Below are 27,541 nucleotides of genomic sequence, written 5' to 3'. Positions count from 1 at the left end.
GTTTGTAGGATCTCTTGAGCATCATGTCAGATAGTGTGCTGTACCAAAAGATTTTCTGCTGAAGATCAACGTAAGAGAGTGGCTGTCATGAAAAGCTTCAAATGTTAACATTTAAATATTTCACCTAAATTAGACATTAACAGTGAAATAGAAGCTCTCATTCAACAATAACTATTTTCAATCCTTATGCTGCTAGCCTTAGTAAATAGATAGGAAGGTATATTATACAGACACTCCTAATTTCTTCACCCTAGAAAACTACTGCAGCTGCTGACTGTTAACAGTAGGATACCTACCTGTTTAGGGATCCAGCGCTGTCCTCACCCAGGTCGATCCTTCGTCGGTCATCGGTCCCACCACTGGCATGTTTACTTTGGAAAGCTGGCTATAACTGCTTGCAGGCTTCGGGGAAGTGGTAGGCCAACTTCCGGTAAGATTGCAGTGGATACCTGTCAAAACCAGGTACCTGCATCGTGTCAAAAAAATAATAAAGTGTGAAAACTTAAAGAGGAGGAGGGGAGGAGGTGAGGAGGCTAAGAAGTGGAATTTCCCCTCTTTAATGACTTAGTTCCATTCCTATGACTAGGTCTTTAAGTGAATTGGTTACTAAATGAGGAGCAGCCCCTTACCAACATATCAAGCATAATGGACTGGTAGAGGGTTTGTGTCAATCATCTTTAGATATTGTTTTAATGTCACCTTTGTACTATTTATAACATTTGTGGTATATATATATATATATATATATATATATATATATATATATATATATATTAGATAAACATTTAAACAGTAGTGTACTGCTGTTTCCATGATCAAAGTTCTGATACAACATACAATACCGACTGATGTTGGAGCTGGTCATAAGTCTGAATGGTCATTAAACAGGTAGGTTGCTAATTGAGAAGGGTCTGTATTTACTGGCCTAGGCCAAAATGATGTTATACATCCTCAGAGTCCTCATTTTTTCTTTTCATCTGGAGGAGCTTTCTCATCTAAACACACCCTTCTGATTGCATGTTTGAGCTAAGGGCAGAGCCTAAAAGTGCTAGGGGGAGTATTTTTCTAATTAATTTCTCAACAAAATAAAACCTAGAGACATAGATAAAAGGGAGAGTTTGCTTTGAATTTTAAAAATGAATTAAATACATGTTTCAGTTTAAGGTGCTCTCTGCTTTTATTAAGAATGCTACAACCAACCTGTACAATCTAGCAGGTTGGAACAAATTACAATCCCCATAATGTAGCAGCAGCTCCTGGAACACCTGGGCATCGAAGCAGATCACAGTGGCAGAGGCCTGGAAACACTTGGAATATTAAATGTACTGGTAGTGCTTTCACCATTTCATCTGTGCAAATCTAAATGTACAAAATCTAAACCATTCAGATATAGATAGTAAGTAATGCCAGCAGTGAAATATATATTGCAAGGGATTCTTGTTTTTTTACCATAGCAGAGGCGGGAAAAAACACTGGGTTCTCTCTCCCCTGGGCATGATGGATGGTATGTTACTGCCTTAAAAAGAGTACTGATACGTTTGTCAAAAAATAAAATGTCAATGAAGAAAATCAGCCTAAACCAGATACAGCACTATTCCTGAAAAGGAAAATTCAATTTGATGCCTTTTTATATAACAATAAACACACAATCTCATTACTTGCATAGTCTGGTAGCCATGTACAGTAAGTTTCGTTTTTCATTATTAACTAGGCTGAATAGATTTTTTCCAGTAAAGTTCCAGTCTTTCAGAAACAACTCTGGCAGTTCTGATGCCAAGCCCCGTGATTCCAAGAGACATGTACCCTGTGGAGACTTGCACTGCTGGCAGATTAGAACTAAACACTTGCCGTGTCCTGACTGGAAACTTACAAAATGGGAACCTGCAGGGAATGTGCAAAAATAACAAATGATGTGCTGGAATACATAATTGTATTATTTTCTCCCAAGTTGCCCTGGAAACTTGATATAAGTTTGAGAATAAGCCATGAAAGTGTGTCCCACTCCCAGACATACATAATGAAAATGATTCATTGTGAGGAGAGAACGCTGTACCTTAGTGCTGTTTGCCCTAAACATGATTCATTCTCTTTGCCATGTTGGAAACTTGGAGAATGAGTCAGGTCCTTGGGGTTGCTTAAATATTAAATGAATCAGCGTTCATCAGTCAGAGCCGCCTCCTCTCACTTCTTCATCATCATCAAGCTCCTGCTAAATTTGTATGTGTCTGCACAAGTATATCTAACAAAGCAAATTGAGCCTGTGACTGCACATATTTAACCTTTTACATGTAATTAGAGGTTCTAAAAGACACATATGAGAATTACAATTGAATATAGAAATACAAATGTCATTTAAAAGGTCACACACCCTTATACAGAGCTTGTCTACCATTTTAAAGGGCAAAACTTTGGAGTTTTAGCCAGACTCAGACAATGTCATAGTCTTATTTGAATATAGTCTGCTTTATATGTTTAAAAACCTCTTGCTAATTGCATAATGCTTATATGCAGTGGCAAAAAGGTGGGCTTTAAGTCCCCACTGCCACAGCAATGTGAGCTGGAGCTTGGAGCACACGCTCATGGTCCGCTCCTAGCAGGACAGGCTCCATATCATGTGACCATTGTAAAAGCCAATCATGGTAGTCAAATTATACAAAAGCTGAAATGCCCAGTGCTGCCAAGCATCTCTGGAACAATATAACTCCAGCATGCCCCCAGCCCAGCCCCCCATTATCTTGTCAGAACAATGGAGAAGAGCATATTATACATTTTCTAAAGGGGTGGTCGGTTAGCTGTTAACACTCCAAACCTTAGTTCTTTTTCCTCTTTGTTGCACTAGCCCAAAGATTTTTCTCATACATGCTCCCATGGTCTCCATGATACTTAAAGGAGAGGTAGGGCCAAACATCTTTTGAACCTACTTCTCCTGTGGATCACAGGAGTACAGTTAATTCTGCACTCCTGTGATCCAGATTCTGCTGTCAGTTGATGTCACTCAGCCAGTCCAGGCTATGGATCGATCCCAATTTGAATGTCGGGATCCACCCAAATGCCTGAGCAGCTGGCTCAGCCTCTCAGAGTGCTGCTGGGAGACTGAGCTTGTCTCTCCTGCCCACTGCACAGCCCTGCGCTCCAGTGAGCACTGGAGGGACAGAGCAGAGAGCCAGTGACTAAAAGCCACTGGCTCTCTGCTCACTGAACACAGGCAACTGAGAAATCAGCTGTCTTTAATTGCTCAGTTCACAGTCTAAAGGGGCAGGGGAGACATGCAGCATCCACCTAGGTAAGTATGACAGCTTGTCCCTTTTTATTACTACATCAAAAAGAGCTTCTGCTTAAAAGAGAAGTGTGGGAATATAAAAAACAAAAAAAACAAACGTAATGGGAATGCATAGCTTGTTCATTGAGTTTGTTCGCTGATGATACGACACACAACTTCTAATCACAACAGATGTTATGAACCATATGACCTTTCTCATAGGCTCTTAGGTCGATAATCTCCATTAGAGAGAATAACATATGCCCTGATGGAACAAGGTTGACACTACTGCTCTTTGTTTTGATGAGGAGTACATGACATGTAAAAAGAATGTCAATAATCATTCTGCGATTAATATGAAATTATCAGTCCTAATAATCTATAGTAATTATTTTCCTTTTAAGGAAAATTTAAATTTTCTGAATATCTCTAAACAAGGAGGTGCTTGACTGTATGGTCAGCAAAAATGGAATTCAACTATCCCTCTATATTTGACTGTCACCCTGCTCTATGGTGCACTAGTATGTTTGATATGCAGAGTGATAGTGTGGATTCTGTAGCATACATGCAGATAACATTTTTGACACTACTTACTAGCTTTTTTTGGACATTTCATGCATTTGCCAAAGCCCCAGGAAGTACCCACTGTTCCACAACAATCTTCTTGCTTTGAAAGTCCTGGAAGTGGCTTGCCACACTTTAAAAAGAGAAAAAGAAGACAAACGATTATCAGTGACTGTATATAACAACATACCGCTGACCACAAAAGAGTGGTAAAATACAAAAATGTATAATAAAACAGCAGAAAGTAAATAAACTCCATGCAGACATGAGAATACATTTGCAGCTTAGGTGTGATATTAAAAGAAACCTGTATTGAAGGAATTTGTAGGTTACCATTGACTCTACTTGTAAAAAACATAGCTGCTTGACTGCCATACTGATCCAATAGTCAATAACCCCAAACAAGTATGCAGATTAGAGTTCTGACTGCCCTTTGACTTTCTAATATGCATGTGTGTTCCAGGTCAGTGGAAATCAGAGAAAGCTGGGCAACTAGTGTTCTTGAGATGGGGTTAGCCAAAGCACCCTCTCTCACCCAATTTTTTTTAAATTAGTGATTGATTTTAAAAGGTAATCTAGCTCAGATGTTACACATTTCTTTTATCAGGTTGCTAAATAATCAGTCACACTATTTTCTCTACCTTTGTAAATTCACTTTAGTGGTTGCCTAAACACTAGAGAATAAAATGTATGCAGCCTATTTAGATACTCTTATCTGGAAACCCTGAGACTTCAAAACGTATTTGTTTGTGAGGAGGCTGGGGAACTGTTTTTGCTATAAAAGCGATCCTGCGTGCACTGTGCAGGCAGATCTCATTATCAGCTGTAAACTAACTGTTTTTTTCTGTCATTGGGTTAAAAATGCAGAAATTAAAGTGGTTGTTAACCGACTGTATACATTACATGCAATCCCCTATGTTAGAAAATGTCCTATGCTGCAGTGTCTGTGCTTTGTAAAAAAAAATATGCCCATTACTATCTTATTCACAGCGGCACTCATGTGACTCCTCGCTGCTCCCTCTCCCAATCTGACAGCTAGAGCAGGAGGGCCGAGAATCCCCCGCTGACATTAGTTGGGCGGAGGGAAGGAGAGGAGGAGAGAGCCGAGATGTCAGCCGGGGAGGAGGAGAGCAGCGGGGAGTCATGTAAGCGTTGTGCGGGGCTGTGAAATAAGGTAGTAATGGGCATATTTTTTACAAAACACAGACACTGCAGCTTAGACAGTTTTCTAACAGATGGGATTGTGTGTACTTTTTACTGTTATTTCAATAGGATGGGGGGGGGGGGGGGTCCTGACAAAGAGCTAACAGGCAGGGAAGGAGGGGGGACAGAGTATAGAGGAGAGACAGGAGAGCTGTGAATAACAGAGGCACGTAAACTGACCATGGTGTCAGGGCTCAGCAGCCATGATAAACCGTGGTCAGTTTACAGGAGGGAGGGCATAGCCAGGCAGGATCAGCCAGGTATTTCAGGTGATACAGGCGGCCAAATTACACAGCAGAAGCACTTTGCTATATAACATGCTTTAAAGGAACAGGATCCAATTATTTATTTTTAGGGTTACAAATGCTTTAAGCCTCTACATTGTATATTAATGTGAGGAAGTGCAGCCTGTCTCGAGCCTTGTTATTGAGACAGACTCACACTAAACCTGTTTAGAGATGCCTGAAGTCTGCAATGACACCTTCAAAGAAGCATCTATAAAGGTGAGAAATGCATTTTTATTAATTTGTGTTGGTATGCTGTATAAATGGGAACCTACAGTTTAACAAATGTTTAGTAGGATTTTCCCAACTTTGACTACAAAAGTGGAAATATACTTTAGGCAACTTGCCCCATTTATTTCAGCCTATTAACATTTCCAAAGAATAAAAAAAAAAAAACTTGGATTCAGTCATGCAACTTTGACATTTTAGAGTTGTCTGCTAGCTCTGCACCTCTAGATACTAAAAATACAGCAGGTTAGCCTAGTCTATAGAAAATAAAGCCAGGTTTCCAATTTTAATGGAAAAACAAACGTCAAATTGTAAATCCTTGGGAGTCACAAAGGAAAAAAGTGTTACATAAATCTTAACATATTATATATTAAATAGGACCAGAATGGAAATACCATTCCTAGGCGTAGGGGTCTACATTTTCAACAACGTAAAGGCAAATTTTGATAATTCCAAGACTGTACAGGTCAAAATATAATAGAAAATTTCTATACAATTTACAAGAGAGGTATTGTAATTTTTATAAATAATTGCAGATGCTCATAAGCAATCATACATTAGACAGAAACAATAAAACATTATTAAAAAGTTTCTGAAAAAAGAGAACTACATGGAATTAATCATTTTCCAGAGAAAAACTTGGACATGCATGTGTTCACCTATGGAAAGTCTAGCAAATATAGTATGGTATCCACTGCAATCAGTTACATTCTTCATTTTATTTTCAGTCAGCACTGCAGAAATGTTAGAGACTGGTTGGGTGTTAAGGGCAAAAATAACACTATTCTGTAGATCACCATCATGCATAAGACCAAAGGCCTCACACAACTGTCATACTCAAATGACGAGTAAACATTGGATACTGTGGTGGGATCCCTGGGTACTTTTCTGCCTCCTATGCTTCCGCAGTCTCACCTCATTGTAGGTGGTGGAATAATGGATGTCGGTGGGTGGCGTGGATTGGCCACGCCGGCACTTACAATATGGCTTGTTACCGGTTAAACTGTTACACGATGTCTTGTACTGTTTGCCTTATGTTTACTTATAATGTTTTGGATGTGGTCCATGTTGGTCTACCATCTGTACTGTGTCTTAATTGATTGCAATAAAGGAACATTCTGGTTTGTAAAAAAAACATTGGATACTGGCATACATACTAGGCATCCACCCCCACTCCCCCCCTTCACATGTTCATGAGGCCTTACAATGTTTATCTCCAACCCACAGCTATTCACACTCTACTGTATGTATTCATACTGCTTATAAGCAGTGGTCAAAATTACTTGACACTGTGGTATTGATTTACTTAAAATGAACAGTGCAAAATTTGGTGCAGCTCTTGTCAAAGCTTAATTGAACAAGCTGAAGTTAGAAGCTGATTGGCTGCCATGCAGAGCTACACTGGATTTTACACTCTCCAGTTTTTGTAAATCAACCCCTATATGTTTCTGTACTGCTAGACAGGTGATGAGGTAGAGACTAAATTCAGCTTCCTCGGGAGTATGATTGAAGATAATTTCTACACTAAGCATAAAACACATATGAGTACAATGACCTTCTGTAAATGAAACTCTATAGTTCCATATATTCTAATAGTTCCAAATATTTACATTATCATTGCTAAAATAGAAGCTTTGGGGAGTGCATATGGGTACCAAGGACAGACACTAACGCCCTGTACACACGGTCGCAAATTCTAATGGAGAAAATCTGATCGTGTGTGGGCTATTGGCTACTGGCCCGTTTATAGTCCCGACGTACGTGTTTGATGTCACCTCGTTCAGAACGATCGGATTTTCCGACAACTTTGTATGCAACACAAGTTTCGGACAAAAACCGTCGGATAAAATCAGACGGATTTTGTGGGCAGAATGTCCGACTTTGTGTACAGGGCATAAGTCCTCAACTTCCAAAGACAACTACAAGCTCATATGGTATTGTATACGAGATCTAAAAAGAACAGAAATCAGAACAGATATAGTATATGTTATATATTGTCCCCTCCAGTTTTAACAGTCACAACAAAGGAACTTAAAGGTATACAGACATCTCTTGAAATATTTGTTAATGTCAAAACTGTATATGACAGTAAAATGTATATAATCTGTACTAAGTATTGAGGCATTGCATAGATTCTATTTTTATTAGAAAATACTTTGTTGGGTACCTTAAAAGTCTGCCTTTCTCTGACTTCCCATTTAAAGTTATCATAATCTGGATGTGGTGCACTTAATAGATAAGCCCACGCATAGGTTGTTATATAGTTTGTTATTGCAAACTTTGTCCCTGTTGGGCCTTTCTTTCACCCCCTTTCAGAACCAGAGGTGGTAAAAAAAAAAAAAAATATATATATATATATATATATATATATATTAATCCACTGGAAACTAAGACTTTACAAAATATTTTTGTCAGTAAAATGGATAAGTGTTACAACCTATTACTAATGGTGTCTTCCTTTCCTTATGACAACTGTCATCTACCCAACGCCCCCCACCTCCATTCTCTTGCCCTGCTGTCACAGGCACTCACAAGGTTAAGAAGTAAGATGAAATATATTCAAGGTTGTGACAGACAGCAATACAATTTCCTAATTCGATCTAATAAAAAAGTTTGGATAGAGTTTAATAGTGAAAAGGATGTTACTACCCTGGCCACCCCCATGGTTACAACGATACCACATTCCTAGGCAGTCTGCACGTGAGGTCTATTGTTCTTAGTACTATTGTTATGAGGAAGGCATATGTTCATTTGTTAGCTAAAAATGTATCCATTCTTTAAGAAAAAGTCCCATAGAATTGGATCCACTCTTACTGAGAATGAAAACTGGCTTATATAGTTTTCTAGTATGTTGCTAAGAGTTACTGTCCTTTGCACATTACTTGTTGGGGTCCATTTCACTATCCACTCTCCATTATTCTTTGCAGTACTACCGCATGGCAAAGTCTATATTTGGGACTCATTGAAAAATGCAATTTGTGGCATGGAGCTTGCAATATCTGACACAGTTCTCACTGGCTAACCTGATTGCAGGAAAGCCTGTCATTTGGAGTTGAGAGGCTACACGACCATATTCCCCACCAGGCTTTAATTTAAACAATTACTGTTCATTTTTACGGATCTCCTTTCGCTTCTAATGTTCAAAACTGGAGCTAAGACAACTTACCGGAATGAATCAGCTTTTGTATGAATCTGAGCAGTAGTCAGATCCACAGGAGAACTTTTAATTAATTTTCTCATTCCATGTTGTGTCCATCACAGAACATTTCATAGAATTCTCTTTTGTGGTAGTGGACTGAGGTAACTAAACAAAAGAGTTTACGCAGCTGGGCAACACTGCGCCAAGGAGATAAATCAAATGTACAATTCCTGAAAGAACCTTCCAAAACTAACACCACTAATATTTGTTGCAAAGTATGACATTCCTACCCTATTCTACTGTAGTGTGTGAAAGAAAATTTCCAGAAAGTCTGCCTGCTGATGTTACCGGGAGATGCTGTTTTATATATTCATACTATTAACTTGGTAAAATCGTTTCTATATGCATATCACCCTTCAAAGTAGTGATTTTTATTTCATTTGCTTGCCATATAAAACATCTGAGCTGCTCAAATTTGGATATCAAATATTGTACATACATACATATTGTATATTACATGCATATTGTATGTAATGTAGCCTCTGTTTTGCATTTTCTAACATAAAATATACAGCATATTTTTACTAAACATGATTAACAGTAATTTCTTTGCAATGCAGCCCTGGCCAAGAGATATATAAATTCAAAACCAGAGGACATTTAACACACACAATGAATTATTTTTACATTTTCTATAAGACATATGGTTAAAATGAGTCCTACAGTATTAAAAGGTATGCGTAATCTGTTCAGTGTGTTTGAAAAATAACTGCAAAATAGTCTAACTTGAGGAAAAAAGTGTTATCAATCTAGGTAAATGTTTAATAAACCTTTCTTTCTGTGTAAAGTTCCTAACTAGGTGTATAGGAGCAGACATATTTGCTCATTGCACATATATATTTTGTTTTATGCTCTGCAGCGCTACACATAAGTCTAAAGCTGGCCATAGATGGTTCACATCTCCTGCTGAGCCAGGCAAGATTCGAACCATGTAAGGGGCAGGCTGAATGTACCCAAGTTGATCGATCGACCAACTTGGGTACAATCAGCCTGCCGGATTTTCCATGCTATTATTGCTAGTGGCTGTTATAGCAATAATCACTGTGTTCTCCCAGAAGGGAGGGACAGGAGAAGCCATCCCCGCCAGGGGAACACAATGGCTCTGTGGGAGGGATTCACCTATCTACACTGTCTGAACCAAATGATATACTCACTGAAAGTACACTATAGTTTTCGTTTGGGAACATAAAAGAGGAATTTCAAATAGGTCAATCCTATTTCCCAGCATAAATATATGGCAAATAATGTTTAGACTGACTTCTGAGTTCTTATCTGTACTATATTTGTTCTTGGTAAGACAATGTATATGCAATGTTAATATCATCTTTAGAATTACATAACTACCATCCAGCGGAGTCCAGTATATGATCACTCTATCTACCTATGTGGTACTCCCCAACAGTGAACTCACATCCTATGGCATCAATAAAAGTCTACCTGATCTAAAATCTGTGCACTCATTAATATAGGTACTGTATGTTCAGTGTGGCACTGGTATATTCACTGTGGCAATAAACTAGTAGAGCAGAAATCTTTCAACAAGCTACATTTACAGACAGATGCCATTAACTTTTTATATTTTAAGATAATTCTTCATAAGCTAAACACCAATTGCAGATAAAGCTGACGGGCCTAACTTGGGAAGATAACTTCAGTAAGTAAAGTATTGCAATCCAAAGGTGCCTATGATAATTTTGCACCAATCATTTGTGCTTAGAGTTTATGATTTCCTTAGGTTACCAGGAGAAAGGAAATAGCTGTCTTAAAAGGTAATAGTTTAGTCAACTTATCTAAATGCGCATGCTTTGCTGGGGTTTTTTGCCTTCCTCTGGTGAAGGATTGTGTATATGGGGTTGTATTTTATTAGTTTTTGGTTGAACTAGATGGACTTGTGAACCTGACTATCTATGTAACTATATGCAATTGCAAATACCCATTATACCAACTGTAAAGTGATTGTAAGGCCCTTTCATACGGACTGACTTATCAGATCTGGCTCTCGTTTTTTTTTTTTTTTTTTAATTGGATTAAGTATCATGACATTTATGCAGGCATAAGTGGTAGTCTTACCAATTCAGAATTGAAAAAAAGGAGGTTTGCCTACCATATGTAGCTCCATATAATCAGTGAAAAAAAAAGAGTAGAAAAAAAAAAATGGAAGAGAAAAGAAAACATTGTAAAGGAGTAGGGAAATGGGGAAAATCGAACTACTGGATGGACAAGGAGGAGACAGACGGAAACCATTACCGTTAGATTCATCAATAAACTGATGTTAACATGCTTACAATCGCAATCAATAACATTAAAAGACATCTATTCAATCATTGATTCATTTCAGACCAATCAACCCAAACTTTCCATTGGTTGTCAAAGCTCACTCGGGTCCCATTTTTGCCAGCTAATAGTGATTCTAAAATGTAATTTTGTCTGGTAATGTCAAGTACCTCTGAGATATTGGGGGCTCTGTTGGATTTCCAATTTCTGGTGATCAATAATCTAGCCGCCAATAGGATATGTGTGACTACTGTTCGGCAACAAGGAGGGAAGCTCTCAATACCTAGGTTCAAGACCGCTAACTCAGGGTTCAGTGGTGTCAAAATCCCTGAAATGCGTGAGATACACAGAAACACACTACCCCAGAAACTGGAGAGGTGTTTACAAAACCAGAACATGTGCGAGATGTTGCCTACCTCTCCACAACCTCGCCAACACAATGGGGAGTTGGATGTTGAGATTTTTGCCATGAGGTACGGTGTTAAGTACCATCTCAGGCTATTTTTTGTGAAAGCTCCCAATGGTTCATGCATCTGGAGGCTCTGTATATAGTTTGAAATGCTTTTTGCCACTCAGACGGAGCAAAATTCTTATTAAAGTCTGACGACCATTTAATGTAAGGATGGGAGTTAGTGAATGTAAGTTTGTTTTGAAAAGCAGAGTAGAAAAGGGATATCCCTTTAGGAGGGGGAGGAGATTTTGTGTAGAATTGCCACAGTTTGTCAAGAATATAAATGTGAGGGGACCCTAGTGATTTGAGGAGATGCGTTGCTTGTAAATATCTGTAATGGTCCGTAGGGAGCAGGGCAAATTCTTCTCTAAGTGACTCGAATAGTTTTGGTGAATTGTCCTGGTATAGGTTAGCAATGTGGGAGATACCGCTAGCCTTCCACATTGAGTAGTCTGTGTTTGGGATTATATGGTGCAGAATCTCTATAGGTACAGGGACCTCTGTAATTTCAGAGGATGTATCCGATAGACTATGCAAGTCTCTCCAAGCTAGCAATGAGGCCTGAAGTGTAGGTGGAAGGTGGCGTAAGGAGAAGGGTCTCCATGTGTCCAACAATAAAAGTACACGCAAATCATTTGTTGGGCTAAGGGCCTGTTCTATGCTATACCAAAGAATATCTGGTGAAGGGGAGTGGCTCTCAGTTTTTCAGGTGGAACCGATCGTACCAATCATTGCTCTCTAGGGAGCGGCGGATGTCAATGGACTTGTGTCCGTTGACACCTGCCAACATGCGATCCAGTCCCATCTGCCAAAAAATCTGCCAAAAACAGATAATTGGGGAATCGTTCCCCATTGGTTTGGCAGATCTGATGACAGTTGAATGGAAATGGACAGGCAGGTCACCTTCCAGCCCATAGAGGACAGTGGGCTGTTTTCGTGCTGCAACAGCAGAGCAGACAAGGACCTGTCAGCCCCCTGCTTATGTTTAATAACAAACATGTTATACTTACTTTCTCTGTGCAATGGTTTTGCACAGACCATTAGCCTCTAAAAATAGTGTTATTACTTGAGCTTTTAAGACTTTCTGACTGAAAAAACATGGTGAGAGAAAGGAATATTTGAAAATGACTTTGGCTCCATTAAACCGTGTTGAAACTGGAAAGTTAAGTACTTAGATCTAACCAAGGTGAGGAGAAATATAAGGAAGAATTTGCCCATTTTCCCCTTTCATTGTAAGAGCCCTTTTACACTGTCAACTGGCCGCGTTAGTGACAAAGTGCCGCTAGTTTTAGCGACGTTTTTTCCATTGTTTTAGCAGCGCTTTTCAGCCACTAGCAGTGTGCTTTTAACCCCCACTAGTGGCCAAAGAAAGGGTTAAATGTGCCCGAAAAGTGCCGCTGCCAAAGCTATTCATTTCCAATTTATTGCCTATTAATTTCAATGGGCAGCGGTGGTGGAGGAGCAATATATACAACGCTCCTCCACCGCTCCAAAGATGCTGCCTGCAGGACTTTTTCTAACGTCTTGAAAGTGCACCGCTCAAGTGTGAAATCACTAGGGCTCTCACACTGGAACTGCAGGGGAGGCATTTTTCAGGTGCTTTACATGTACTATTTTTAGCCCTTTAGCGCCTGAAAAATGCCTTCAGTGTGAAAGGGGTCTTACTGTGTTTGCAAATGTAACCTGCAAATTTTAGGACTGCAGTATACAGAGGAGCTTTGAAGTGGGCACTGTGGATTGTGCATACATTTGCAAATGTGTGCAATTAAAACCCTCTGTTTTAACGTAAATTATTAGACAGGGTCAATTTGGTTGTTTTTCAGGCTGCCTAATAGGTGTACTGGAAAATATATATTTTTCTGTTTGTGAACTGTGTAGGGATGTCAGAAGAAATCAATAATGGCTTGCGTGATTCTACCTTTCATCCTCAATTATCACTGTGACTTAAGAACAGAAACAGTCAAGAGCTCAGGAAAAATGAGTTCCTTTAAAGTTTTTACAGTTAGGAATGTAACTCTTTGCAAACAGATCGCAACTTTTTTTTTATCAAAACAGTATACTTTGATTGGTTGAAATGGCATATTATATTGTAAAAAATAGCCACTATATACTATGCGTAACAGAGTTATTACAGAAAACCATAAATCCCACCAGAATAGAGCAATGCTTTAAAAACAGTTAGATACTGATGTCATATAGTTAGATACTAATCTTGTTAAAATTCAATATCAAAAATGAATCATAAACATGCCAGATCTCTGAGAAATGTAATGCTGATGCCTATGGCAGTTGAGTATGGTTTGCCTCATGAGAGAATTGCTTTAATTTATAAAACATAAAACTTGGCTTAACAGCTCTAAGTGTCATTTTTGAATGAGCTTTATTCCTACCATTTGCCAGAAACTTTTGGGAATACCTCTCCCTCCTGGCTTTCCAATGGCTTAATACATGTCAGAAAGCATTACAAGGCTGGTACATAGTTAGTGAAGTTGAACAAAGAGACAAGTCCATCAAATTCAATCAACAGAAATGCAAAATAAAAAAAACCCATACACAGCACCCTATGCCCACAGCTGATCCTGAGAAAGGCAAAAAACCTTCATAAAGCATGGTCCAAATTGTTCCAACAAGGTTTAACATCTTTTCTGTCAGGCGCAAAGAGTGGACCATTGTTCTTTGCTATGTCCTTACAGTAAATAACTTTGTACCACATTTACTATATCAGCCATGTAAGCATTTACTGTATACATGGAGATCATACCAACCTTGTTCACCTCTCCTCACAGGAGAATACATTTAGTTCAGCTAATCTTTCCTGATAGCTGAGCTCCTCCATGCATCTTATCAGTTTATTTTCCCTTCATTGCCCTCTCTCTAGTTCCCTAACAATCTTTTTGTGAACTGGTACCCATAACCGAACTGCATATTTTAGACAGGGTCTTACTAATGCTTTATACAGGGGCATGATTATGTGTGTCTCTCTCTCTTGAGTCTATACCTCTTAAGACAAGAAAGTATTTAGCTAGCTTTAGAAACCTGCCATTGCATGATATTATTAGTTCTATTATCTACCAGAACACCCAGATTGTTCTTGATTATTGGCTCCATCAATTGTTCTCCCCCTACAGAATGTATGATGCATGTTTTTAGCCCTCAAGTGTAAAACTTTACATTGATTAACATCAAATCTCATTTGCCATATAGTTGCTCACTCAAACGGTTCATTCATGTCTTCTTGTGAATTAGAGATATTCAGTAATGACTTTATTCAACTAAACAACAAAAAAAGAAAACACACTACACCACTACATAGAAATGGTGCTTTAAGCCTCAAACTCTATACAATTTATGAATACTTTACTAAATAAGTGTACCAACAGTAAAACTTGGGTTACACCATCAACAACCTTTAGACCATCATCAAAGTATGAATCATTAATTACTACTTTCTGAATACAGCCTTAATAAAGTCTTTAAGCTAGTCAGAATGTTTGATGAATGTTGGGTTAACCACTTTATACATATACAGTATACTCTTAATCAGGGTTGTGGTTATAAATGTGGCGCCCTGTACAACCTATTTGACAGCCCCCCCCCCCCCCCCCCAGAAATCATCAAAACAATAGTTTCGCTAAAAATACACTAAAATCATTATTAGCGGACACAAACACAACAAACACAAACACAACACTTACAAAATTCCTGCTAAATCTATCAAATTAGGACCTGCAGCATAACAGAGTGACTTCGGCCATATGAACAAATCACTCATTCACACAGCCAGATCACCTATATGAATGAGTCCTTAGGACTTGTTCAATTGTGAGTTGGGGGGGGGGGGGGCGTTAAAACCCAGTGTTGAGCTGTGGTTGTATAAAGCTGTATACAGCAAGACACAGAACCTTGCTGTATACAGCTAAAGTAGTGTGTGGGAATTGCTGTTGGAAAGTGAAAGAAGATTATCAGACCCATTCTGGCTGAAAACATCTTGGAAATTAAACGTTTTTGACCTTCCTTAAAAAGGAGTCAATATTTGGGGTGAGTGCGCATTTTATAAGCACATGTGGTGGAAGTGGAAGGAATAAATAAGAAGTGTATCTGATTTTTCAGCATTCTGTGGTGTGGGGAAAAGTTTGGCACTTGGATTATTTTTGGACTTTAAATGTGCACATTATTTTGGACTTTTATACTGTATTGGATTAATTGAGTATTTAGTGGCACCGGAATTTTATTTATTTTTGTTTTTAATCCAAACATTAAACAATGTAATTTTCACCATTTTCATTAGCTGTAACTTGATTGACACAGGACAGCATTTAGGCTTATACAGCATAGCACTGTAGATAGGAGTCTGTGTTCCGATCTTTTTAGCTTTACAAATCTGGCTAAGCTGCGGGTCCTCTGCAGTCAATGCCGAGACGGAGTTGTAAAGATCAAAGATCGGGACACAGACTTCTATCTGCAGCACTATGCTGTCTTGTGTAAAGCAAGTGAAAGGGCCGGGTTCTACTGACTTATCAGCGGCCCTGCTCTTAGTGCCCATACTGCTAAATAATTCAAATAGTGTAGCCACATACAATATATTCACCATGCCTACAACAATAAGTTGTTACTGTTCCTCCAAACAGAGCAAGATGAACAACCTAAGAAGGCTGCTTGTGTCCATATACACACAGACAGGGATATTTAAAGGCTAAGCTCACTTTTTGAAAAAAAAATAACATTTTTAGGAAACAAATTTACATTTATGTTTTTTTCACAGGAGTCGGTAAAGGATTGCACCCGCAATCAGTGGACCACAGTGCAATGTCAGGCTCCAGCAGACACTGCCTACAGCTCTGTGTCTCTGTATGGGCTGTCAGTTTCAGAGCTTTAGGAACTGAAAATGGACTGGACACACTCACAGTTTTAGAGAATTTCCATTATTTAGGACCTTCACTGCTCATAAGTTACGTAGACATAAGGGCCCATGAAGCTTACCCACCTCTCATGAAACCAACAACTGTGATCTTTATGATTAAGGATCTTAGATCACAGCCAATTTGAAATAGCTGAGTCATTTGTTCCAAGAGCAATGTAAACAGCGCTAACACTGAGCTCAAGAGACAGGGAGGGTATTTCATGAAAACCACATTTCAGTGCAACAGCACACTGGCGCTTGTGTATCAAGTGTCTTTGTTGGCAACTAACAGATGCTTTATGTGGTCTCTGGTGTTAGGACAAATCTGTGAACCTGTCCTACACCAGTATAAGTCATAATCTTTGAGAAAATATAATTATTTTATTCACTTATGCTGCTAGACACTAAACTGGATGTATGGCACAAGATTTTGATTTGCAAATATCTTCCATATCTTTTCACTAATGGTGCAAAATATATTTTCATCATTATTGTTATTAATATGATCTACAAAGTACCAATATTTTTAGAGTGATATACATTTTTGCATTACAAAAATATATCTTTTTACTGTTGGTGTAGAAGATATTTTTATTATTGATATTATTGTTATCTATACAGTACCAATATATTTAACACTGATGCACAGGCATGCAAAGACTGTCAGAATAAGATGATAAAATATGAATGCATTAAAGTAAAGTTAAAGTAAAGTATATCTAAACCAAACAAAATATATTGCTGTACATGTATCTGTTAATTAAAAAACATTAATCCTGCTTTTAGTTAAAACATATCTGGTGGTCCAAACAGCAAGCTATATATTTGAGGGCACTCCATCTTCATTCCTGCCTACTCAATTCACCATCATCCTTGTCACCCTTGCCTGTGCAGAAGTGGACTGTAATGCAACCATACCACTCCACGGTGAGTGTTCTACCATAGTCACTTCATTAAAGCTGTCACAAAACATGCATATATTCACAGGAAGCTCATGATTTACTAAATGCTAATAGGCTGTTAATTTTGCAGGGGAAATTGCACATTGCATTGGGATTTCTCACGGAGCTTAATAAATGTGGTGAAATTTTACTTTGCAAGGTATACACTATCAGGGGCAAGGAAAGAAAGCATAAAAAAAAAACATTGTGCATACACAAGATGTTGGAAGGCAACAGATCTTCATGTCATTCACGAAGCTCTGAGGAAAATGTATTTTGAAAAGTGCAAGTTCCCTTGTAAAGTGAACAGGCTATTTGATTTTAGTAAATTATTACTAAAGAGTCTAGATGATGGCACACAGTGAAGGGAGAAAAAACATCAAAGGAGAATAAAATATATCCATAAATATAATATTTATCCTGTTTTCTTTACAATATTCTACAAAACAGATTATTCTTTTTGTTCAGTCATACTTTAAAGGTGATATCAAAAATTGTATTATTATTTTGGCTATTTTCTCAAGCAACAAATTAAGCGTGTTGGCTGTAATCTTTGATCCACATTTGTATAGGTATTGCTGGGCAACAAATATTGGGGTAAGTACTAAAGCTTACACAGCAACAAGCACCATGTCCTTTGGTAGTACAAGATATAACATCTGATGGTCTGTATTCAAGACCTAATATCAGACCTGGTAAAAGACTTGGTACCAATAAAACAGTTTTTCTTGTTAGAATATATTTTACACTTGTGCTGATTAGTAATACTAATTAAAGTGTCTTTAACCACTTCAGTTCCGGACCAATAAACACCTTAAGGACCAGAGGTCTTTTTGCAATTTCGCACTGCGCTGCTTTAACTGGTAATTGCGCGGTCATGCAATATTGCACCCAAACGAAATTTGCGTCCTTTTCTTCCCACAAATAGAGCTTTCTTTTGATGGTATTTGATTGCCTCTGCGATTTTTTTTTTTTGCGATATAAATGAAAAAAGAGCGAAAATTTTGAAAAAAAAAGATATTTTCTTCTTTTTGTTATAAGAAAAATCGAATAAACTAAATTTTAGTCATACATTGAGGGCAAAATTTATTCAGCCACATGTCTTTAGTAAAAAAAATGTCAATAAGCGTATATTTTTTGGTTTGCGCAAAAGTTATAGCGTCTACAAACTAGAGTACATTTTCTGAAATTTACACAGCTTTTAATTTATGACTGCCGATCTCATTTCTTGAGGTGCTAAAATGGCAGGGCAGTACAAATCCCCCCCAAATGACCCCATTTTGGAAAGTAGACACCCCAAGGAAATTGCTGATGGGTATGTTGAGCCCATTGAATATTTATTTTTTTTGTCCTAAGGGATTGAATAATGACAAAAAAAAAAAAAAAAAAATTTTTTTTACAAAAAGTTGTCACTAAATGATATATTGCTCACACATGCCATGGTTATATGTGAAATGACACCCCAAAATACATTCTGCTGCTTCTCCCGAGTACGGGGATACCACATGTGTGGGACTTTTTGGGAGTCTAGTCGCGCACGGCACCCCGAAAACCAATCACCACCTTCAGGATTTCTAAGGGTGCAAATTTTTGATTTAACTCCTCACTACCTATCACAGTTTCGAAGGCCATAAAATGCCAAAATAGCACAAAACCCCCCCAAATGACCCCATTTTGGAAAGTAGACACCCCAAGCTATTTACTGAGAGGCATGTTGAGTCCATGGAATATTTTATATTTTGCCAAAAGTTGCGGGAATATTACAAACTTTTTTTTTTTTGCACAAAGTTGTCACTAAATGATATATTGCTCACACATGCTATGGGCAGAAGTCAAATTACACCCCAAAATAAATTCTGCTGCTTCTCCCGAGTACGGGGATACCACATGTGGGGGACTTTTTGGGAGCCTAGTTAACTAGCTACCTAGCGACACTAGCGACACTGATGCAGCGTTCAGAAAAATTATCGCTTAGTGACACTGGCAAAAGGGGGTGAAAGGGTTAACTAGCGGAAATCAGGGGGTTAAAACCATTATTGGGTAGTATATCGGGGTACCTAGCGCTATAAAAACCTGGCGGTGAACCTAAAAAAATAACTAGCTACCTAGCGACTGTAGCGACACTAATGCAGCGATCAGAAAAACGATCGCTTAGTGACACTGGCAAAAGGGGGTGAAAGGGTTAACTAGCGGCAATCAGGGGGTTAAAAACATTATTGGGTAGTATATCGGGGTACCTAGCGATATAAAAACCTGGCGGTGAACCTAAAAAAATAACTAGCTACCTAGCGACACATGCAGCGATCAGAAAAATGATCGCTTAGTGACACTGGCAAAAGGGGGTGAAAGGGTTAACTAGCGGCAATCAGGGGGTTAAAAACATTATTGGGTAGTATATCGGGGTACCTAGCGCTATAAAAACCTGGCGGTGAACCTAAAAAAATAACTAGCTACCTAGCGACTGTAGCGACACTAATGCAGCGATCAGAAAAACGATCGCTTAGTGACACTGGCAAAAGGGGGTGAAAGGGTTAACTAGCGGCAATCAGGGGGTTAAAAACATTATTGGGTAGTATATCGGGGTACCTAGCGATATAAAAACCTGGCGGTGAACCTAAAAAAATAACTAGCTACCTAGCGACACTAGCGACACATGCAGCGATCAGAAAAATGATCGCTTAGTGACACTGGCAAAAGGGGGTGAAAGGGTTAACTCTAGGGGCAATCAGGGGGTTAAATCTTTATTGGGGGGTGATAGGGGGCTACCCTGGACCTAACACTAACTGTCCTGACAGTTTTTACTGTCACAACTGACACTGAATGCATTGATCAGTAAAGAAATGATCAATGCAATCAGTGACACTGTGACTGGGGGGGGAGGGGGGGCGGGGGGGGGATCGGGGGGCGATCGGGGGGGGGGATCGGGGGGGGTTTGTGTGCCTGTGTGTACCTACATGTCAGTGTAGTGTTCGTGCAGACTTACTTTTACTCTTCTCCTCGTAGTCCGGTCAAAAAGACCGCCCCGAGGAGAATGACATCACTTCCTCCTTCCTGTGTAAACAATACACAGGGGAGGAAGCTTCTCATTGGCCAGGAGCGATCCAGAGGGGGTGGCCGAAAACGAACGGCCATCCCCTCATCACGGAGCGCTCCTGGACTGAATCGGACCGCCGTATCCAGCGGGAGGGGGTCCGATGGGACCCCCCACCCGCTGGAAGGCAATCACGTAGATGTACGTGATTCTGCCTGCCTGTGCCATTGTGCTGACGTACAATGGCAATACGGCGGTCCTGAAGTGGTTAATGTGGATTGGCATATGCCCAGTGTGTGTTGGTTCTCTATTTTTTCCAATACATGAAGTACAAAGCAAAGATAACTTTGAAGCACCCCTCTACCACTGCGGGTGTGGTTCAGGAGCTCTATAAGGAAATCTATTGAGGCTTTGGAGATGCAGTGAAGCACCAAAAAAGTGACATGGGAAATAATTTCTGAAGCAAATCAGAGCAAACTCAAAATTGTGTACAGGACTGTAAGGACTGTAACCATTTTATTTAGTGATAGCTGCTTTGATTGGCATTCAGGGTGCTTAAAAAACACAGATCAAATTCCACATTTTCAAAAAAGTGTAAATACGGCTTTAAAGTGATTCTTTTATAAGGCAAAAAAGGTCATGCCCTGTACCCTTAAGATAGAAAGTTTCTAACTAAACTCACAAAGGCAAGATAGATAAATAATGCATTGGCAGTTTCTGGGACATTTTAGCCAGGAAGGTCTCTTGGCTGAATTATGCCGCGTACACACGATCAAACAATCCGGTGGAAAAGTACGGCAAACTCAAGTCTGCCGGACAATGCGCCCGTGTGTAGCCTCCGGCGGACTTTTTTTACCCATTTCGGCGGACAATCCGGCCGTGTGTGTGCCAGTCCGCCGTACTTTTGAAATGAGCGGACTTTTCCCATCCTCTGGGACTGTGACATCATAATGGGCGGGGACATCATCCGGTGATGTCCCTATATAAGTCGCCGTGCGCCACGTCCCCGACATTGTGAGCGGAGAGAGTGATGAGGCAACATCTGAAGAGAAGAAGAGAAGAACAGAAGACGGCGACAGCGGCGACAGAAGACCAGGCCACTGCCTGTAAAAGAGCTAGAAGAAGGTGCGGTGGCCCGGCAAGAAGAACCGAAGAGGGGGACAAGACCCCCGAAGAAGGGGGCGTTGGCGAAGAAGAAAGCCGGGCTCCTCCGCTAGCAAAAGAGCTAGCAGAAGATAGCGGAGGAGTCCGGTGAGAAGACCCCCGAAGACGGAAGACCCCCGGAGCTGTGCAATAAACTATTTTAACCCTTCTGTGTTGTGTTTTATTTTTACTTTTTTCCATAGGTGAATGGGTAGGGGTACATTGTACCCCATACTCATTCACATAGGGTGGCGGGCCGGGATCCGGGGGCCCCCTTATTAAAGGGGGCTCCCAGATTCCAATAAGCCCCCTGCCCGCAGACCCTGACAACCAATGGCCAGGGTTGTCAGGAAGAGGCCCTTGTCCTCATCAACATGGGGACAAGGTGCTTTGGGGTGGAGGGGCCGCGCAGCCCCCCCCCTTCCCCAAGGCACCCTACCATGTTGAGGGCACGCAGCCTGGCACGGCTCGGGGGGGGGGGCGCTCGCTCGTCCCCACCCCCTTTCCTGGCCGGCCGGGTAGCGTGCTCGGACAAGGGTCTGATGTGGACCTGGGGGGGACCCCACGCCGATTTTTCGGTGTAGGGGTTCCCCTTTAAGTCCATACCAGGTGACGGGGCCAGCAACGCCTCCTTCGCTGGCCCCGGGTACCTGGAGACGCGCTCAAAATGAGCGGACTTTCCTCCGCGTGTGTGGGCGAGTACGTTCATTTCAAAAGTACGGCGGATAGTCCGGCGGACTTAGTACGCTGTATTAGTCCGTTGAAAAAGTGCCGTGTGTGGGCAAGTAGCTCGTTTGGAAAGTCCGGAGGACAGTCCGGCGGGAAGTCCGTCAGACTAAGTCCGCCGGATAGTTGGCTACGTGTGTACGCGGCATTAGTTATACAAACCTAAAGACTTGCCTGTGTTTGACTTCTTCCCAACCCTGAGAATACTTTTTCAACATTTTTAAAAGGTTTATACAGAATCCAAAACCCTGATTTATTTCAATAAAAACTAATGTTTGCCACTGGGCTCCACACATCAGCAACAGTAGCCTAGGGAAACTGGATCAGGATTTGGAGTGCTAAGCCAGAAATTTTAATAAAGAGGTCCCTGGAGAATTCATCTATCTGTCTGTATAAAGTATGTAACTCTCTTTTTATCGAAAAATAACTAAATATTTAATCAATCTTAATCATCATTTTAAAGCTAACTCAAACCATGAAAATGGCTCCTTGTTGACAGCTTTCGAGGTATGACTAAAAAGTTTGTTGAATGCTCCAATATCTCAACGGCATGTTGAGAAGTGTCACCTAGCATGGAGTACACGTGACTGTCAGGATAAACCCACTATGGGCAGTCGAACATAGTCAGTGTGAGAGGTAGGGTCATGGTGTAATGGAGCAATGAGTGAAATATCAAGTTCAGCTACAAATTGGGGAAAAGACGCATGAAATGTTGGTGCACGTGTACGGGTCGGAAGCCATGAGCAGAACATGTTTACAACTCATTCAAACGCTTTTGTGACTGGAAGGAAATGACTGAGGATGAGCCTTCGTTCGGGTTGGCCATTGACACGTAGAACCCCAGACATGATCGAGAGAGTGCGACAAATGCTGGCACGAGATCAGTGGCTGACTCTACGATTAATAGTGGAGGAATTGGGCATTAGCAAGGACATGGTGTGTACCATCAGTCACAGAGATTTGGGTAAGTGGAAGATCTGATCCCAGTTTGTGGCTCACAAGCTGACAGACAAACAGAAAGCAAAATGGATGGAAAACTCTGGAGATTTCAATACCGTGTGTGATCAGGATTAATCCTTTCTGGGGACCATTGTCCCAGGGGATGAGACCTGGTACTACTAGTTAGATCCAGCATCCAAGTTGCAATCGATGGAATGGCGTTCACTGTCTTCCACGTGATCTTGATGACTTCTTTCTGTTTCCCCGTCTGAAGAGCGCCATGAAAGGTGCCCATTTTGCGAACATGGTGGCAATCCAACAACGTGAGACAGCAGTTCTGCGATCAATTACTAAAGTGGCCTTTGCTGACAGTTTCCAGAAGCTTTATGAACATTAAGTGTGTTGTGAAGGATTTTATTTTATTTTGAAGGCCAAAAAAGGTAGTTGGCATCTTCTGTTTTGTTTGTTTTCTGATACCATTCACCAGCTTTTTTAGACACACCTGGTACATCTACAGCATTTTATCTATAAATGTTGTAAATGTGGATTACCATTGTAAGAAGAACAACTAAAAGCATCAGGCCTCTGGAAAAAAAATCTGCACAGGCACCTTGCCCAGGGCTGCATTTATCATGTTTATCAGTGGCATCCACAATATATGACTCTGTTATCCTTTACCCAGGTTACCCGAAAATTAATGTTTATGCATATCAAAAAATATAGCTGCGCTAAAACGTATAAAACAAAATTATAAAGTGACATAATTTTTCTAATTTACAAAAAATCCCAAAAACATGCAAAAATAGTGCCAAAGTAATGATTTCCAGGCATATAAGCAGTCCAAAGAAAAGGAAAGATGGATAGGATGCTGAATCTTAGTCCATTTTCGGTGACTCTCAAAAACCACCCTTTACACACGTAGCAGGTGCACCCAGAGTAGAAAGAGATTATCCACCACCAAATTAGAGGAGGCTTACCAGCTGTCAAGATCTCTTTTTAAGGAGATCATACGGGCTTGTAAAATGTTACGTTCCTGGTCCCCACACTGGGCTCTGTTGGTAACACCAATCTATCTGCTCCCTCTTTATGGTATATCTCGTTCCACCACATTCATTTAGTACGGCAAAGAGAGAAGAAAAAAAGCTCCTCTCTTTACCGTACTAAATGAATGTGGTGGAACAAGATATACCATAAAGAGGGAGCAGATAGATTGGTGTTACCAACAGAGCCCAGTGTGGGGACCAGGAACGTAACATTTTACAAGCCCGTATGATCTCCTTAAAAAGAGATCTTGACAGCTGGTAAGCCTCCTCTAATTTGGTGGTGGATAATCTCTTTCTACTCTGGGTGCACCTGCTACATGTGTAAAGGGTGGTTTTTGAGAGTCACCGAAAATGGACTAAGATTCAGCATCCTATCCATCTTTCCTTTTCTTTGGACTGCTTATATGCCTGGAAATCATTACTTTGGCACTATTTTTGCATGTTTTTGGGATTTTTTGTAAATTAGAAAAATTATGTCACTTTATAATTTTGTTTTATAAGTTTTAGCGCAGCTATATTTTTTAATTGTTGTATATTGTGTGTGTCTCGCATTGGGTTGCAGCAAGAACTTACTACTGTCAGTATTAACACTTATATCAAGTTTTTGTTTTATTTACACTTGATTTTTTCATATATATTTGTCTAGCACTTTGTTTAGACCAGCGCTGTTTTTCAAAGGTTTTATATGTTTATGCATATGCAGAGGGGAGAGGAAAATAAGAAATTTAAACAGACCATGCCAATGGGTCTTACAGCATTCAAAAGCATAGCTATTATATAGTTTTGGAGGAAGTATAGAAACAAAAATAGCTTTCCTGACATGTTCCTTCCCTGGCAACATGTGTCTTATTTCCATAGGTCTAGTAGCTTAAGTAAAATAACTACAGGAGAAACGAATGAGCAGTAATTTAGAATTTTCTGAATGTACAGGGCAATGCTTACCAAAAGTTTCCTGCTGCAGATAACCTGATTAAAGCACTCCTTGTCATGATTCTATTCATATTTACACCTTCTAATTAAGACCACTCTAATAAAATGTTGACATTAATAAAATGTTGACCTAATACAAATGTGGAAGTTGTCTTTACATCCACTTTCTGTAATCCCATGCACAGAGGGACCAGTAAAAAGAGGACAACAGCGATAGAAGCCAATAAGTCTTTGCTGCAGTGCACAGAGCTGTCAATCTAACACAGAAAAGCCACTGACAAGAGAAGGGAGTAGATTGAAGACTCTGGGGTGTCATACAAGACAAAAATGCAAATCATGTGACAGGTAAAACATACACATATATGTAATGGAACTGTGTATTTAGCTGATTGTGTGGAGTTAAGCTTTATGTCAAGCTACACTAGTAAATGTGTGCTTATTGATGAGCAGGTTAATTTAGGCTGAATAGTTTTTGGACTTAAGCTGGCCATAGATGAAATTTGTGCAGTTCAGCAGGAACCAGCTGAATTCCCATCTATCTGTGGCCAGTCCTGTTTGAGAGCAGTCAATCTACAGATCGATTTTTCATGAATGAGCTTGCTGGAAAACTTTAGTTCAATCAGCCTTGCAGCCCATAGTTGCAGTGTTGACCAGCTGACTCCTCTGCTGTCAGAATACAACACAGCAGGAGAGATTACCGTATCCACCTCAAACGTGTGGACAGGGGAAAAGTTTCAGGGTTTTTTCGTTTTGGCTTGTAATTTAGCCATGTATGGACAGCTTCTGAGTATTTAACAACATTGGCATGCATTAATGGTAATAGCAACTTGGAACGGGTAGAGAAGGCTGAGGAAGGCTATTGCAGAGAAATAGAAGAGTAGGGACTGAGTGGGGAGGAAGGAGAGCAAGGGCGTGAACTGATAAAGTAATGGGTAAAAAGAGAGATGAAGCTATGCCAAAAACCAGATGATTATAGATGGGCATAAGGAAGAAAAGGAATTGGGATCTGTTCAAGACATAAACAATTGGGAGAACAACTAAAATGGGGGTTAGCATTGTTGGAGGTCAAAGGGAAAGATGCTTGTTCCTGTAGAAGATGATTGTAGCTAGGTAGGAGTTGACGGTTGAATAGTGCACAGGGGAGAGAGAAGCCAGAGTAACCGGAGTGAGAGATGATTGTTTCTGAGTGGTAGAGGAGAGAGAGGATTGGCAGCTGATCATGTTCCACAGAGAGTATGGTGGAGGTGAACTGGTTATAGATAAGAAAGTGAAGAGAGGAAGCAGAAAGAGAGCTGAGAGGTCATGTAAGATCTTTAATTTTTCTCTCTGAGGTAGTGAAGTTTTGAAGTTGCGTTGCTACTTTATTATGTCAACAAATGTACTAACAGCCTTCTCTGGCTGTGCTTTAAAGAACATCTTGATATTACATATTTTGGCACAAGATTTGCCTGGGAGTCTCTCTTCTCTCTCATTCAACACCTCTTCAACACTAATCCTGACTTTATCGCCTGCTGAGCTCTCTTTTTGTCATGATCAGAGAGATAGCAGCTTAGGTCCACCTACACTATACCTTTGTTTCGTAGCAGCTCCTTTGAAGGAAGATGCACTCCATTGTATATCCTTCTGAACCAAGCTTCACGTCTATTAGTCCAGCTCTATCACGCACGCATCAGACACAGACACAAAATATTTTTTAGGACTTCTTAGGAATACGCATTGGGGTTTATTTTACTAAAGAAAAATAGACTGCGAGTGTTGTAAGTGCAGTTGGACTCTTTTTTTTTTTTTTGGTAAATGTATGTGTGGTGAAGCTTCACTTTGTAGAGAATACCCAATCAGGTGCAAGGAAAGTAACAAAAAAGCATGTTTCCTTGCACATGATTGGGTGAAATCAGCAGAGTTTCAATGTATTTACTAAGCCCTGGGGAAAATTCTGCTGCATCATAAATTTCCCTAAAAGCCTAAAACTAAACAAATATTGCATAATGGACAGTAATAGTTTCCTTAACCTCCCTGGTGGTATGATTATGTCAATTTTTGCTTCTCAAAGTGGTACAATTATTTTGCATTGAAATTTGGCGTTTTATATTGTAGGCCTGTAATTCTTAGCAATAACACACTTAAATCTGTCAAAACAAGAGTCTAGTAGATATCCCGGGTATGATAAAGTTTGAAACACAAAATCATGAATTATAATATAATTGAAAAAATAATTTTTAAATAGCCAAAAATGAAAAACGCCTGTAAACAAAACATAGCTAAACACGAGTTACCGCATTTAAAGTGCGCTTGGCACTTGAAATGCCTCTAAACGCAGCTTTTGAACCCATTTTCTTGCGTTCCAAAAAAATACTTTTTTTTTTGTTTTATGCAAGTTAGATATGACTCTCTGACACTTGTTGTAAGTGAATATGGTTAATATGCTA

General features: G+C 39.9%; 1 protein-coding gene across 5 annotated transcripts in view; it reads right to left on the bottom strand.

The window, feature by feature from the left end:
- The window catches only part of LTBP1 (latent transforming growth factor beta binding protein 1), a 466,869-nt gene that overhangs the window by 161,834 nt on the left and 277,494 nt on the right, over positions 1 to 27,541 (bottom strand). For all 5 annotated transcript variants that reach the window (XM_077486428.1, XM_077486427.1, XM_077486431.1 and 2 more), the window contains one exon: positions 3,854 to 3,956. In XM_077486428.1, coding sequence (XP_077342554.1) covers positions 3,854 to 3,956 — 103 coding nt within the window. The remainder of the gene's footprint in view (positions 1 to 3,853; positions 3,957 to 27,541) is intronic.

Source organism: Lithobates pipiens, unplaced genomic scaffold, assembly GCF_037356315.1.
Source record: "Lithobates pipiens isolate NorthernLeopardFrog02 unplaced genomic scaffold, aLitPip1_a1.2 Scaffold_18, whole genome shotgun sequence".
NCBI lineage: Eukaryota > Metazoa > Chordata > Amphibia > Anura > Ranidae > Lithobates > Lithobates pipiens.
This window is presented reverse-complemented; position numbering and strand designations above follow the sequence as displayed.